The sequence below is a fragment of the Trachurus japonicus genome, chromosome 6 (assembly GCF_045865225.1).
Source record: "Trachurus japonicus isolate A0001 chromosome 6, Traja_1.0".
Classification (NCBI taxonomy): domain Eukaryota; kingdom Metazoa; phylum Chordata; class Actinopteri; order Carangiformes; family Carangidae; genus Trachurus; species Trachurus japonicus.
In genome coordinates this window covers 11,589,588-11,605,536 of record NC_140912.1, presented here as the reverse complement: position 1 = coordinate 11,605,536, position 15,949 = coordinate 11,589,588, and the positions used below count along the sequence as shown (strand labels likewise).

General features: G+C 40.9%; 1 protein-coding gene across 1 annotated transcript in view; it reads left to right on the top strand.

Moving 5' to 3' along the window:
- Positions 1-15,949, top strand: part of ptdss2 (phosphatidylserine synthase 2) — a 28,238-nt gene extending 12,289 nt beyond the window's left edge. The window contains exons 5-13 of the mRNA XM_085778744.1: positions 1,054-1,121; positions 2,184-2,318; positions 3,854-3,904; positions 4,414-4,527; positions 6,890-7,008; positions 8,257-8,371; positions 8,708-8,853; positions 12,810-12,995; positions 15,739-15,949. Of these exons, the coding sequence (XP_085634870.1) occupies positions 1,054-1,121; positions 2,184-2,318; positions 3,854-3,904; positions 4,414-4,527; positions 6,890-7,008; positions 8,257-8,371; positions 8,708-8,853; positions 12,810-12,995; positions 15,739-15,895 (1,091 nt within the window). The 3' untranslated portion in view covers positions 15,896-15,949. The remainder of the gene's footprint in view (positions 1-1,053; positions 1,122-2,183; positions 2,319-3,853; positions 3,905-4,413; positions 4,528-6,889; positions 7,009-8,256; positions 8,372-8,707; positions 8,854-12,809; positions 12,996-15,738) is intronic.

The window sequence follows — 15,949 nt, the reverse complement described above, 5'->3', positions numbered from 1 at the left end:
AAACAAACTACAATTTACAGTTGTGCTCATAAGTTTACATACCCTGGCAGAAGTTGTGAAATACTAGCTACAGAAAAATATTTCAGAAAATATAATCAATAATGCAACAAAACTTTTTTTATTCAGAGTTAGTGGCTGGGTAAAGCCATTTATTATCACACAACTGTGTTTGGTATTTTTGAATCCTAATGATAAGTGCAAACACCAAAACAGCCCTGATCAAAAGTTTTCATACCCTCAAAGTTTTACCCTGATAATATACACACAGACTGACACAGACTGGTTTAAATGGTTACTCAGGGAAACTGTCCACGCCTGTAACTTCATTGCTTGTAATTAGTGTCTGTGTATAAAAAGTAAATGAGATTCTAAGCTCTTGAAAAACACCTGCACATTTCATCCATTGCTGCACTGACTTTGCTGGATTCTGAGCTGTGGGGAAAGCAAAAGAACTGTCTAAAGTCCTGAGGGAGAAGGTTGTTCAACTTAATAAAACAGAAGGAGATAAAAAGATATCCCAAGACTTGAGAATACCAATCAGCAGTGTTCAAGCTCTCATAAAAGTGGAAATTAAGGGGTTCTGTACCAAGCCACGGTCTGGTACCGTCAAAAATTTGTTGGTCAGACTCTCTGATTATCTTTTTTTTTTTTTTTTTAAATGATTGTGTTATTTTGGGATGTCTCAACAGTTTAATTTGAATCCTATTAAAAATAAGAGAAATCTGTTTTGTCTGATCACTCATGTTTTCCTTAAAATGGTACACAGTTACAAAATCTTCCAGGGTATGTAAACTTTTGAGCACAACTGTATGTATATAACTGATTGATTTTAGAGAGAGTTGAGGTCAAATGAACCAAAATTAAAATCACATCTCAGAATAATGTCCTGGTGTGATTTCAGACTGTTATATTTCTCTATTCCCTTTAAACCACAGACCAGTACAATTCCAGATACCATTCAACATGTTTTCTTTTTATTATTTGCGTTGTGTAAATTGTTGCTATAACCACCATTGTAACCTGCCTTCTCTCTTTTTCTCTCTCTCTCTGTAGCTTACTGGCGGTTCTGGCTTTGTGTCACTGTCGTCTATGAGCTCTTCCTCATATTCATCTTATTCCAGGTGGGTGGTCTGATGATCTTTGTGTCTTGATTGGCTGAAACACTCACATTAAAACATTCAGATGGTCATACATCATGAATGCACACTCATACAGGGATCACATTGAAAGCTAAGCTGTGTGTTTCTTGGGGGTTTTACTTGATACACCTTAAAGCCACGCCTGAGGTCTGGTCACAATAAAAGACTTTGTTGAGTGTTCTCCTCTAATCAGTGCGGCTTTATCCGCTGTGATCTGGTCCCACATCTGGAACCCTGGAAGCCTCTTTTCTCTTTCGAGGTTTAATTAAAATGTCTCATCACTGAGCCTGACCAGACCCTGTTAAAGATAACAACACATTACAGCTTCCAAACTACATCTCATCAGGCCTCGTACTGTTAAAAGGGTTTGTTGACTTATGATGGGGAAATTGGTGAAAGTATTAGAAATGTGTAAAATGGCAAAACATGTATGATTATTATTTATTGTAAATGTGATATAAAAACTAAATACAGAGAATAGGTTGGTTTTCCTTTATAATTACCATTACCACGACCAAGAACTAATTCAATGAAAAGCACTGTTTTACAGTATACTGTATATAGAGATATAACATTTCGTTATGGAAAAACTCTTCCTTTAAATATTAGGAATATTCCAAGTAAAAAAGCATTTAAGAAACATGTAAAGTCAGTTACTAATCTTTTATGTTACCATTTTGAGAACTTTTTTTCTCTTTCCTTTTTTCCCCTTTCTTTTTATTGTAACTTTATCTGTGTATTGTTGTTTTATATTGTACCGTAAAGGACCCCAGGAAGACTAGCCTGGCATTTGTGCGTTGGCTAATGGGAATCCTGAATAAACAATTCATTGTAAAAAAAAAAAAAAAAAAAGGAGAAATCTAATGATGTAATTCTACTTCTGAGGGAAATTAAGACTTATATTAACAAAAACATTCCACTGATATCTGCTGTAAAGGAAGAATAGCCGATGCTGTTGCAGGTGCTAATGGGGATCCTAATAAAGGAAAGAAAGAAAGAAATACTGACAGTTTCTATGCATTTCCTCTAAACCCTGTTGTTCAGACGGTGCACGATGGACGACAGTTCATGAAATTCATTGACCCCAAGTTGGGAGTACCGCTCCCAGAGCGAGACTATGGAGGGAACTGCCTCATCTATGACCCAGACAACACTACTGACCCCTTCCACAACATCTGGGTGAGAATAATAATTTGACTCATTTCATTCTGTTCTGTCTCATCTCATCTGGACAATCCCCTCTGTTTGGCCATGAAGGTTTGTGTGACTAAATCTCATTGGTGCTTGGTTTGAAACACATTTTAATTAAGCCATCCCAGTCCCTTCTATTTATAATATGGTGTGATTTGTGTTCAGTTATCACTAATAAGGAAATGACCTAGATCTCAGTTGTTGTGGCCACACACACCTCTGCAGCAACTGAGAAGAAGAGAGAGAGAATCATCTATTTCCCTCTCTCTGTTTGTTTTACTCATCCATTCACACATTCACTCTCCTGTAGTTCTCCTGCCCTCCTCTTTCTCCTCATGTGTGCGCAGACACAAACAAACACAGTTAGTGTGTCTCTGTGGTGACTGGCTCCAGAGGTTTGTGTCTGATGCAGATTTTAGCTTGTCAGTTAGAAGCAGGCCGTCTCTGTCCCCTGGGGAGGCGACGGCTCTGCTGCTGCCGTGACCAGGCCTAGTCTCCAGCGTTGGCCTGATTTCAGCCTCTCAGAGTGGCTCAAACCACACACCACTAAATTACAGCCAATCTTTTAAAAAACGTACTTCTAATATCAAATTGTAACAAGATATGTACTAGTAATGAAGGAACTCAAATGTGTTTAATTCCTATCCAGAACTAACTGCTTTATTATTGAGGGATGGACAAACTAATGAGGGCAAACCGAATAAGGAAGAACTGGTTTTGGGTGTGTTGTACTCTGTGCTCTGTGCTCCTCAGACCAGTTTTGTCGTATGCAGTGATCCAGTTCTCACTGTGCCCATTTCTGCTTGGTACTTATGTGATAATTATGTGTGATAGTTAAGATGCGATTTACATCTTCTGAGTCTTTTCATAATTGATTCATCTGCTAATTATTTGTTCTTTCAGTTAATTGTTAGTTCTATAAAATGTGATAAGAGTGAATGATGGCTGTTTAATTAGTATATGATTTGAGCGCAGAATTGATTAATCTACTAATTAACTGTGGCTTTATTTTAAATGTATTTGAAGGCTTTGCTATTGCCACATAGCAGCTATCATCTCTTAAAGAGATACCACTAAGTAAAGAGTCTTTACTTAGTGGTCTTGAAGGAATATATTGGAATGAAACGGTGGAAAGCAACATGATAATGAGTGTAACTCTGTCACATCTTTTCTTCTACTAGAGTTAGCATGCTAACCAGCTAGCACCAGGCCATTGACTTTCCAATAGTGACTCATTGTAGCCTCCAATCTGTCCTGAAGATGTAGCACTGCTCAGAGGATGATTATAACAAACACAATGATGGCTAGCAGAACTGACAAATATCTTACAAATAGCCCCTTTTATCATATGTGTTTAACACAGAGTTACATGTTGTGTTTATACTTTAACATAAACCAATTCAAAGCTACCACTGTAGCTTGGTGATGTAACAGGTGTTGGCTTTTGTTTGTATATTTGTTTTTATTTTTTTGAATAATTGTTTAATAAAAACATGTTGAATATACACTTTGTCTTTTAACAGGACAAGATGGATGGCTTTGTTCCAGCTCACTTCCTGGGATGGTATATCAAGGTGAGTCTGCAGCAGGCTGCCCAACACACTGAACATGATTGAACTCTGAACACTGAGGGGCGCCGACCAGCGAACCGGCCTCAGCTACACTGTCAGAGCCACCTGTCACCACGCAAACAGCAAACAAAACAAACTTCCCCTTTATCCTTCACCGTGAGCGATGAACGTGTGACAAATGATCATTCATCCTGTTGACACGCAGAGAGAGACAACAGTTTCATGGTCGGTAATTACAGATAACACTTTTAACACGCAATTTAAAACACATGCGGTTGTATTGTTGTGGCTTGATCATTCAAAGTGTCTGATTGGTATGTTTATAGACATCTGTCCTTTGAAACTTGATTATGCCTATCTGCTGTAGACTGAACAGACTCTTCAGTCAGTGGTTGTAGAATCATGCGGAAAACACACATTTTCCATAATCTATCATCCTGACCTCCAGCCACTCTCCTCCTCCTCCTCCTCCTCCTCCTCACCCGTCCCCTTTGCTCTGATTTCTTCCTCAGACTCTGATGATCCGGGATTGGTGGATGTGTATGATAATCAGCGTCATGTTTGAGTTCCTTGAATACAGCCTGGAGCACCAGTTACCAAACTTCTCTGAGTGTTGGTGGGACCACGTACGTACATGCTGTATATTATCGCTCTGATTCTTTATGTACTTACATGCTACTTTGGTTATCTCCCTCTGATTATCTCTGCAATGATACAATAAGATCATCCACAAGTGTTGCCTAAGGACAAATTTAATGCTGAATAATGATGTGTGAAAACATGTTAGACAAATTGCCCTTCGGGGACAATAAAGATCTCTTGACTTGACTTGACAACATGAAGACACCAACAGACACTAGCAGTAGCTGCTTGCTGCAGCCTTGATGTTGGCTGTGCTCTCTAAATCAAGTTTGGTATGTTCTCAGACTGGTGTTAGATGGAGATTCCTGTGAGCCACCATGTGAACAGGCAGGGATTGAAGACACACACAAAACGTAGAGCTGTGGTGCAGGACATGAGGCTGAATTTTCAATACATTTAGAAGTAGAGATGGACTGATATTTTTCAGGGCCGATACTGATATCGATTATTAGTAATCAAGGACACTGATATCTAGAACCGATACTCATCTACAGTAAAAATGAAAATTTTGGTTTCAAAATTTAGAATAACACACCTGGGATTAGACTGAATACCATACACTGTTTGTTTGTTTTTTGTAGACTGTGAAAATCTGTGATAAAAATCCCTTGAATTTTTGTAGAATAACACAAAGTCAGAGCCAAGAGGAGTGCGTTTTTAGAATAAATTTATTTTATTGGTTGTCTTGGAAAAAAAGGCCTGATGCTGATTGTCGTAAAAATATCATCGGCCATGCTGATAATCGGATTGCCTATATTAGAACAAATAAGATATGTGAATGAAGGATGTACTGATCCAATATTAAAGGGATACTTCACCCAAAATTGACTCAATTCACCAATTGTCTACTCACCTTCATGCCAAGGAAGGGTTTGGAGAACCTTCTGAGTTATCAAAATGCTTTTGGAGTTCCAGGGGGGGTCTGGCTGGCAACAGATTTTCATATTATGGTGGCAGATAGAGTTCACTTTTGAATTGTCCAAAACACACACTATGTAACATCCAAAATACCTCCTTACAACTTTTTCATGTGGCGGCTTCAGGACACTTGGGTCAGTACAGACGAGCAGTATGGAGGTATCTGGATGTTTCATAGCGTGTGTTTTGGACGATTCAAAAGTGAACACACTATCCGCCGCCATTATATGAAAATCCATTGCCAGCCGGACCCCCCCTGGAACTCCTAAAGCGTTTTGATAACTCAGAAGGTTCTCCAAACCCTTCCTTGGCATGACGGTGAGTAGAAAATTGGTGAATTATCGATTTTGGGTGAAGTATCCCTTTAAGATCGGATATCGGTTCTAGATCAGGTATCAGATAACGGGGCTGAACCATGACGCCAATCAGGTGTCAAACATACAGCAACAATGGTTAACAAAGTTAGGAAAGTCATGTTAAAGTCAAGCCTGATGCCTTCACTGTCTTCCACATGGCGAGGTGTACTGTACTGTACAGTTTATTAATTCAACAGTGGTATCAGATGAGTATCAGCCGACACACTAGGCCCAGGTATCGGTATTGGCATTGGGACTGGAAAAGCCGGATCAGTGCATCCCTAATGTGAATAGAACTTTGATGATCATAGTTAACCTGCAATTTCTGTACATAAGCAGGTGGAAGTGAGTGTGTAGCAGTGTCCTACTTTAAAAGCTGAGGAAGCACTGTGATGTTTTAATCTCCTGCCAACTAATGCCTGCTGATGCATCATTAAAGCCGGTTCATTTTGTTACCGAGAGTTACGACAACAGTTAAATCCTCAGTTGTTTGTATGATACAAAGTGGGGAACTCTTCAGGCTCTGCAGCATAAATGGAAGCAGGGGAAACCGAGTCAACACTGCAAGACAACAACAGAGTATAAGCAGATATATAGCAGGGCTGTTACATAAGGACACAGTGACTGTAAAAAACACATTAAGTGGACTGCATCAGCAGGGAGTGAGGCTGGATACTGAATTTGTCACACAAACAACTGTTTATTTACAATGCATATAGTACAAGTTATACATCTCTGCTATAAGCAGACTTGTTGATGGTGCCTGAGAGGCTGCACACACCAATATTATTCCATGTGACCAATCTTTTGTTTTCTGTTTTCTGAGGTCTTCAAACCCCATAATCTTACAGGCATAATGCTGTGTGTATTTTACCAACTCTTCAGTTACAACACAACTAATATGAGAGTGAGGAGGGGGATCTAAGTCAGGCTCAATCTGTGTCCACCCACACACAGGCCTGAGAAAACGTCTTTACTCACAAATTTGCGTAGGTGGGTCATGGCTGCGTCGGCGCATCATGGTGCACTGTTGTTCAGCTCCTAATGAAATGATTGTGTTTTCTCTCCCCAGTGGATCATGGATGTGCTGGTGTGTAATGGTCTGGGGATCTACTGCGGCATGAAGACCCTGGCCTGGTTGTCGATGAAGCCCTACCAGTGGCAGGGCCTGTGGAACATTCCTACATACAAGTACGACTTTACGCACCACACTCTGGGAAGAGTTCCTCCCGTTCTTTATCAGGACTTGGCTACAGAACCGTACCTCATGATTTAGACTGTTGTTTATTTCTCTAACTTGTGTGTGTGTGTGTGTGAGCATTATAAGGTATATTTTACCTTATAATGCTTATTTATAATACCTTATAAATGACGCGGTACTCATTTATCAAACGTGCGTACGATCTGGTGTAGATTTAGGTGTAAATATCAGCGTACGCCATGTGTCACGTGTGATTTACAAAAAGTGTGTACGCTGCCGATTTCATGAGCATCTGCCATTGTGGCTTTTTAAAAAAATTCACCTCAGTTGCTCAAAATAAAAGTGGAATTAAAGGACATTTCCGGGCAAATTCAACTCGGGGCTGTATTTTCCTAACATTTTAGATCTAAAAGAAGGAATTTTCAGTTTTTTCCACAGACAGCGTCAGATACTACTGATATGCTACTCAAACATGCACCGAGAAGTATATTTACTTCAAGCAAGTCAAGAGTTGATATTCCTGTGTTTATGACACAAACGGGAGCTTCCGACTGCACGTGAATACACCGTCAACTTGCGTTTCGTGCGAGACTTTGAATTAGATCTAGTTTTACAAACATGTCGGCTTGCTTGAAGTACATAAACTTCTCGGTGCATGTTTGAGTAGCCATCTGACGCTGTCTGTGGAAAAAAATGCGGCTTTGAGGGATGTAAACAGCCTAAGCAGCGGAACTTCCATCCGCTCCCATTCATCGCTGCCGTGGCGATGCAGGGACAGACACAACTACCGCAAAACAGGAGCGATTAAACTGAAAATCTTCAGATTCCTTCTTTTAGACCTAAAATGATACGAAAATACAGCTGAATTTGCCCAAAATTGTCCTTTAAGTTTTCAACAGTGGTTGCATCGTATTTATTTATTTAGCTATTTTACTAATAAAAACAACAACAACACGAGGTCCACATCGCTGCATTAGTCGGCTCGCTCTGCATGTTAGTTCAAATGTACGAACACCTCAGAGCTGGCGTGATATTTTTGCGTACCCTACGCTCACGTTAAGATTGATAAATGCAGATCCTTGCACGTCTGATAAATGACAACCACTGTGTTTTCAGCAAAACTGCCACCTCACTTAAATTACCATGTCAGTTTTTCCTCTTTTAATTTTACTAAGGATTCAAATCTGGGTGTTTATGAATGTTTAATTCTGACTGTGTCTTTGCTGTGTGCCTCCCAGGGGGAAGATCAAGCGTATAGCATTCCAGTTCACACCGTACAGCTGGGTGAAGTTTGAGTGGAAGCCTGCTTCAAACCTGCGCCGCTGGCTGGCTGTGTTAGGGATCATCTTTATGGTAGGAACTGCATCGGATTGAAAATTGAACATGAAGCCTCATCGTTACAGATCCTCAATGTATTCCACATGAACAAAAATGAGTCAAGTCTTCTAGTTCAACTAGTTCATTGACAGGAAATCAATGATAATCAAGATGTGTTTCAGTTTCTTATTGTGATGCTGTTTAAGTTTTGATTTCTGACGCCAGCAAAACATTTCATAAATAATAAACTAAAGAAGAGGGAAGAGCGCACAAATAATAAACTACCATTCAGAAAAGTAACTAGATCATAAAGTTACAATAACAGAATGATATATTTTCTGTGATGTGTTACTTTGTCTTGTCCCGTCTCAGTTCCTCCTGGCAGAGCTGAACACCTTCTACCTGAAGTTTGTGTTGTGGATGCCTCCTGAACACTACCTGGTGCTGCTCCGCCTCGTCTTCTTTGTCAACGTGGGAGGAGTCGCCATGAGGGAGATCTACGACTTCATGGACGACCCGTGAGTAGCAGCATGACGACACAGACTACTGCAGAGAGTGGGGTGTTGTTTGGGCTCATAGGTTAGGAGTAGCACATCAGGTACACAGTAGGTGAGGATCAGAGTGAGTGACTATATGACTGTTAATCTACTTGTAGCTGCCTGTTGTTGCTCTAATAGCTCTGTTAGTTCACATATAAAAAACATTTTCATAGTTAGTAGAGTTCTTGATGGGCCTGAAAATTAAAACCCCACCCATCCCACCTGCGGGTGTTGGAGCGATGCTGCCAAACTCACTAGTATTCATTCTCAACCTGAACTCGGCAAAACAAAACAAAACAAAGCCTAAAGTGTCATTTATAGCGTTCTTTACGGAAGAGGAATAGGGCCGCTGTGGAAACAAGTGAGTTCTGACTTTTTTTTTCTCAGTCAGAATTCTGCGATTTTCTTTTTTTCTTCTTTTTTTTGAAAAAAAAAATAAAGAATCTCCAGAGCTCCAGAGACAGTCTACAAGATTTTTTTTTTTTTAACAGAAATTCTCTACTCTACCAACCATAATGACGTGATGAAACTTGATTGAAATACCAAATCTGACCATACAAACAGGCAGGCATGAGAACCATGCTGAAGCCATCCCATATTATTACTCAACTGCAGGGCTCCAGACTAACTTTATTTTCAAGGAGCACAGTGGCCCCCTAACTTAACATTTTAGGGGTGTAAGCAGAAAATGTAAGGGTGCACACTGTAAATTGATGTAAATCAAAGCAAATATTCACATTTTCTTTTCATTCATGATCCTCACACACACTGGCCTGCCACCTGTAATGGCAGATTCCAGATTCTTTGAGTTGCCCGTTCCATGTTTCACCAGTGTTAAAAAGAAAACAGCCAGTTTACTGGTTGTACATGCACAAGTAGAATTTACTTGCACTGTCTCAAATTTTAGGGGCAAAATGCCTCCATTTAGGGGCAGTCTGGAGCCCTGAACTGACTTATACATTCTTTTGTTAGCAGACAGTCATCACCAAAATGAACAATGAATTTCTCAATAAACAACACACAGTGCAACAAGCAAGAAGATGTGTTTTAAAAAAAGTAAGAAAGAAAAAAGGAAGCCCAAGGCCTGACCCCAGTCATTTTTATATATTTCCGGGTCAGGTTGGTCAGGCGGGTCTGGCCGGTCCGTTGAGAACTCTAATAGTTAGTACATGTGGCCTGCTGGTCACTGAAGTTCATATTTCCAGTCCAGATCTAAGATGAGTCATGCATTAGTAATATCTGCATGTGAGGCTATTTAAGGCCAACCATTAGATCAGCTGAAGGAGCGAGGGGATTGATAGTGCAAGCTTTTTATCACATCTACTTAAAAAAAAAACCATGCATTTCTGCTTATCTGACAAATATGCAAGCAGCACTGCATTGCCTTGAAGAACAGACAGCAGTTTAATACAGCGGAGAGGGGTCATCGTGGAGGAAAGTTTTCCACTGGAACACACAGTAGCTCTCCATCTATGGCATTACTAGTTAGAGAGTCCAACCAAAGCAGCTCAGTGGAACTTACTGTAGCATAATGACGGGGTTTCAGCTGGCCATGGAGTGAAACTGCTGTCTAAATACACCAGTTAGCTCTACATGACATGCTGGCTCTCTGCAGCCTCGTCCTAATTGATGGGTAAAACTATACTGTAGCTTTCACGAAACCTAAGGATGAGCTATTTTATTTTCATATACAGTCAGTTCAAGAGTTTGAGATGACGATTTTGATATATTACATAGATCTGGAAACAATCAGAAGGGTTAAGGATTCAAAAACACCCAAATTTTAGGAAATATGTAAGATTCTGCACTATTTCTGCCAGAAATCAAATTAGACACTTTCACCTAGCTCTGATGTCATTTTCAGAGGTCAAATTGTTATTCTAGGCAAGGCATCTGTACTTATATAGCACATTTCATACCAAGAGGAAACTCAATGTGCTTTACATTAAGATAAAGCATTTAAAAAGAACAGCATAAAAAACACACAGAACAAAGAAGAAGTAGAAAGGAAAAAAATATATACTGTATATATGGATTTAAAAGTGGATTTAAAAGTGCTTACAGTTGGGGCTGATTCCAGTTCTGCTGGAAGTTTGTTCCAGTGGTGTGCAGCATAACAGCTAAATGCTGCTTTACCATGTCTAGTTTGAACTCTGTGCTCCACTATCTGACCTGAGGCAGTAGATCTCAGAGCAAAAATGTTCTGTCTCAGTGTCAGATAATGTCTGAACAAAATGTTTGTAAAGGTGCAGTGCATGGAGCAGGGCGACCTAAAGTGGCCCCACCATCAGTAGATCACTGTATCAGGTTTACTTCCCTCAGAGACAGAAAACAACTTTATCACAGACACAGAATTTGCTAAATAAAGAACACAAGACTCCACTCAGCAAAAGTGCTCAAAACAAGTCTGTGTTGTGTTGGTGTCGACTGACCTGCAGCAGTTTCCAAACCACTAACTAGGAGGAGAAACGAGGCCAGATGGCTCGGGGTGAGTTAAGAAATATCAGCGTATCAGCACAGTGGTTGAGTGGAAGAAAAGGCAGCAACAGAGGAGTGTATGTACGCAAGAGAGAGTTATATCACACCTTATGTAATCAACAGTGGAACATAGTGGTGAGAATATTTAAGTCTTTGGTTTTTCCCCCACTGAACATTTATTGGGGCGTTTACAGGCTGAGAAAACGGAGCTCTGTGTAACAGCACAAGAAGCTCTTTGGAACGTTGACAAATCATGTTGGGATGACGCGGGCCGTCAGGTTTTATGAGTCCACTTATGACTTATGAGTCCAATGCCAGATCAGTGCACGCTGCCACTGCCAGACAGGCCGAATACTGAGATCATCTGAAATCCATGTCCATCTCTCAAAGATGCAGCTCTTCACTCAGACTGTTAATATTATATTGAAAACAAATACAAACTAGCCGTATGTTGACCATTGTGCCTTTTGGACTGTATTGTATACAGAGCATTGTCACACTGACCTGAAGTGTCCTGCAGTACTAGGACTTGATATGTACACTGGTTTTCATGACATATTCACAGTCACTAACAACCAGTGATGGGAATAACGGTGTTATGAAAAACGGTGCTCCTTTTTCAAGTAACAAGTAATCAAAAAAGTTACTGTTCCCCTTATTAAGACGCCGTTACCGTTACTGACAATAACATACGCCATTGCTTGACTCAAGAAGTCCCATCACAAAATAATACACCTGTTAAAGTGTATGTTATATAATCCAGTGTTTCTCAAAGTGAGGTCCGGGGACCCCCAGGGGTCCTTGAGAGGGTTCAAGGGGGTCCCCAACTTTTTCTCAAAATTTGACCACATTCTTTCTCACAGAAATATTACATTTCCTTCCAGAAATTTCTAGAATTTTCCCCAAAAATTCATGCCATTGGCAGTAATTTGAACGTACACTGACTAAAAAAGCAACGTTATTTAGTGTCAGAACAAATATTTGTGTATTTCTGATGTTTGATTTAAGATTTTGTCCAATGGGGGGGTCCATGGTCTAATTTGTGTCAGTTTAGGGTCCTTGATGTAAAATAGTTTGAGAACCACTGATATAACCTACACATGTTTCAGTCCATCAACTAGTCAGAAAAAGCTGTTTATCTGGAACTAACTGACTCACTCAGTGTAGGGATACTGAGTGAGTTGGTTAGTTCCAGATAAACAGGGGTCAGGGGGGTGAGTCCAAGTAATTTGACATATTTGAGCATTTTATAAAAAAGTAACCCAATAGTTACATCTCCTGGTAATTAGTTACTTTTATAATGTAGTTATAATATAGTTATATACTCAGTTACTTTTTGGAGAAAGTAACTATAACTAATTACTTTTTTTTTAAGTAAGGTGCCCAACACTGCTAACAACATCCTCCCTGTTCCCAGTGTTTTCCATAATAACACTTTGTGAAATGTCCATCATCAGGAAGTTCCACAAGAAGCTGGGCCAGCAGGCGTGGCTGGTGGCCGCCATCACAGTGACCGAGTTCCTCATAGTGCTCAAGTACGACCCCAACACCATCATGCTGCCCATCCCCTTCTTCATCATGCAGTGCTGGTTGTTAGGGATCCTCCTCATCTTCACCTGGACGCTGTGGCGGTTTTTCATCCGGTAAGAAGCGGGCAGGGGTATGTCAGACTAAATTACAGACAAACTCAGGGCTCCAGACTAACAGACTAGAATAATTTCCTTTTCATTCATGATCCTCACACACATCGGCCAGATTCTTTGAGTCGCCAGTGTATGTATAAAAAAAAGAGCAAATTTGATTGTTTGCACATGCACAAAATTTACTTGCAGTGTCTCAAAATGTAGGGGCAGTCTGGAGCCCTGCAAACAAATCATCTACACATACTTGAAAGATGCAAGATGTGAAGGCCTAAAACAGATTCCTGTCAGCTGTGTCAGCACAAACTGTGCAGACGCGTGCACAAGCTTGTCTGTTCTCTGACGGAGGGAAACACGGCAGCACTAAGCAAAGACAGCAAGAGGTGATGAAGCTAAAAGTAAAGGAGTCAAACAACACATTGAGCTGGTGTGCTGCTGTTGTGTACTCATGTGACACCTCAGCAGTTGAACAAACAAAAGCAGTCGGTCTCCTGATGATTTTGTTTTTCCTCATGACATCATGCAACGATATGATTCTGGTTTCTTTCTTTGTTTCTTTCTTTTTTATTTCGATTTACCTTGAGTTGAGCAGTGTTCCTGTGAAACATAGCCCTGCCCCAGCATGTTAAGCTTCTTCTCGTCTGTTTTCTCCCCCTCCTCGCCTCTCCCCGTCCTCCCTCCCTCTTCCTTCCCTCTTCTCCTAAACCTCCCACCCCTTCCTGCTCATGCTCAGCAGTAATGTCCATGTCCAGTGAGGTAGGTATAGGAGAGAGAGGCGTCTGGCCTCGTCCACACCCTCCTGTCAGCTGTGTTGTATCATGTGTTGTTCACCGTTTGGATCCATAATGAGATTGAGAAGATCTTTGGGATCCTCCTGACAGCACAGATCCATCCCCTGCATGCCATCTTTTTTTTTTCTCTTTCCTGTTGTGAACGTATCATCTTCATGTTTTAGTTTGTCCCCTCACACAATTTTTCTTCTCGGCTGCAGTAGTCAGCTCCTGCTCACAGCGTACAAGTGATACACAGGATACACAAGCACTTATTGAATGAAACACAGGAAGTGTTTGCTCACCACACACACACACACACAATGTGCCAGCCCCTTTCAACCCAACTGTCCGTCATCTAATGAGAGCCAATCACCTCCCTCCAGCCATACTCTAACTAAAGCATGCCGTGTCACTCAGACCTGGGTCAGATCATATTTGCAGATCACATCCACAGTTTGTTTAAATTGTCTATGCATAGGAGCATTTTAGACATTTTATTTAATATACCATAATATACCTGACAGTCTCCAAGCAGAATATTAATATATTTTCTATATGACTCTATTGTTATTTATTATTCTCTGTTTTTATTAGTGTCATAGCCACAGAAACAAAATTTTGTTCATACATCCACTGCAAGGTGTACATTTTTTTGAATGACAAATAAAACACAAAGACATGGAAAATAATAATCTGCAAATACAGTTTGACCCAGTTGGACGAGCTCAGGGTTGTCATATCCCTCTACTTAATTCAGTCCAAATCAGACCACAGTGAGCATCATGGTTCTGTTTCACTTAAAGTCCCTGTAAACTTCTACATCTTTAAATATCTACCTGTGGCTTAAGAAGGGAAACTCAGAGTTAAAAACATGCCAATCAGTAAGGTAACACAGAAGTACCTGGTGTCACCTTTTCTCATCTGAGCCTCACCGACTTCAAACCAGGAGAAAAATAAACTCCCTGAATAACTAACTAATCTAACTTTGCAAATTGGCCCAATGCCATAATCCCTATAGTATTAGGAGTCGGTTTGTTACCTTTAATTGTCGGTGCAAGCTATTTTTAGAACAGCGGAGCAGAGCCGCGAGCTGCTCAGAGCTACACTACGGAGGCTAATGGGATTTCTTGGTTTCCCTCATCAAACTCATCAAATACACCATCCAACAACTCCAAAGCGCTCTGGTGGACAAGTTGTGACCTGCACATTCACCACGCTATGAGATAATAACGGAACGTAATGGAGTTTGGTTGTTTTAGAGGTAAATTCATGGGAAACCGCTGATGCGCGTCCCCGTTTTTCAGCAAGCAGTCTCTGCATTTACCTCGAAAACAACTCTGTCTCATAACGTTCTGCATGTTATTATCTCATAGCGTGGTGAATGTGCAGGTCACAACTTGTCCACAACAGCGTTTTGGAGTTGTTGGAATGTGTTTGATGAGTTTGATGAGGGAAACCAAGAAATCCCATTAGCCTCCGTAGTGTAGCTCTGAACAGCTCACGGCTCTGCTCCGCCGTTCTAAAATAGCTTGCACCGACAATTAAAGACTATGAATTGAAACTCAAGATCTCTATCATTGTATTATATACAGTATATATCATTAATTATATAAAGTCTGAACCAAAGTTCAGCCCCTCCTCCATTTCCAGTAGTTTCTGAAACACAACTGTGCCTCATTCAACACGAGGAGCATTTCCCTCAATGTCCTGAAACTTAAAAGATGTTTGAAGGCTTCTGTAAGTGTCTTTCCTCATTTGATGAGGGGATGTTGTCTCTCGCTAACAAACACTCAAGATTATCTGTCTTATAATGATGAAGTCTGGCAGTACGGTCAGGATCATGTTGGAGGTTTTGAGGAAGGCCGACTCTGTGACCAAACACAGCGAGCAAAGAAGAGAGAGGAACAGAATCCAGCTGAGTGTTTTTCTGTCAGTATTAGTAGCCTGACCGTTTCCCTCTGATCCTCTCACAGTGACATCACGCTCCGCTACAAGGAGACCCGGCGACGGAACAAACAGGAAGTCCCCGCCGACCGGGAGCGACCCCTGGGAAACGGCAGCACGGCCACCCCCTCCGGCCGCAGCAAACTGAACGGCAGCTCGGAGACGCTGCGGCAGAGGAAGTCCTGAGAGAGGGAGAGGGGGGGCGTGTCGGAGGATAACAGGACAAGGTTTGATGGGAGG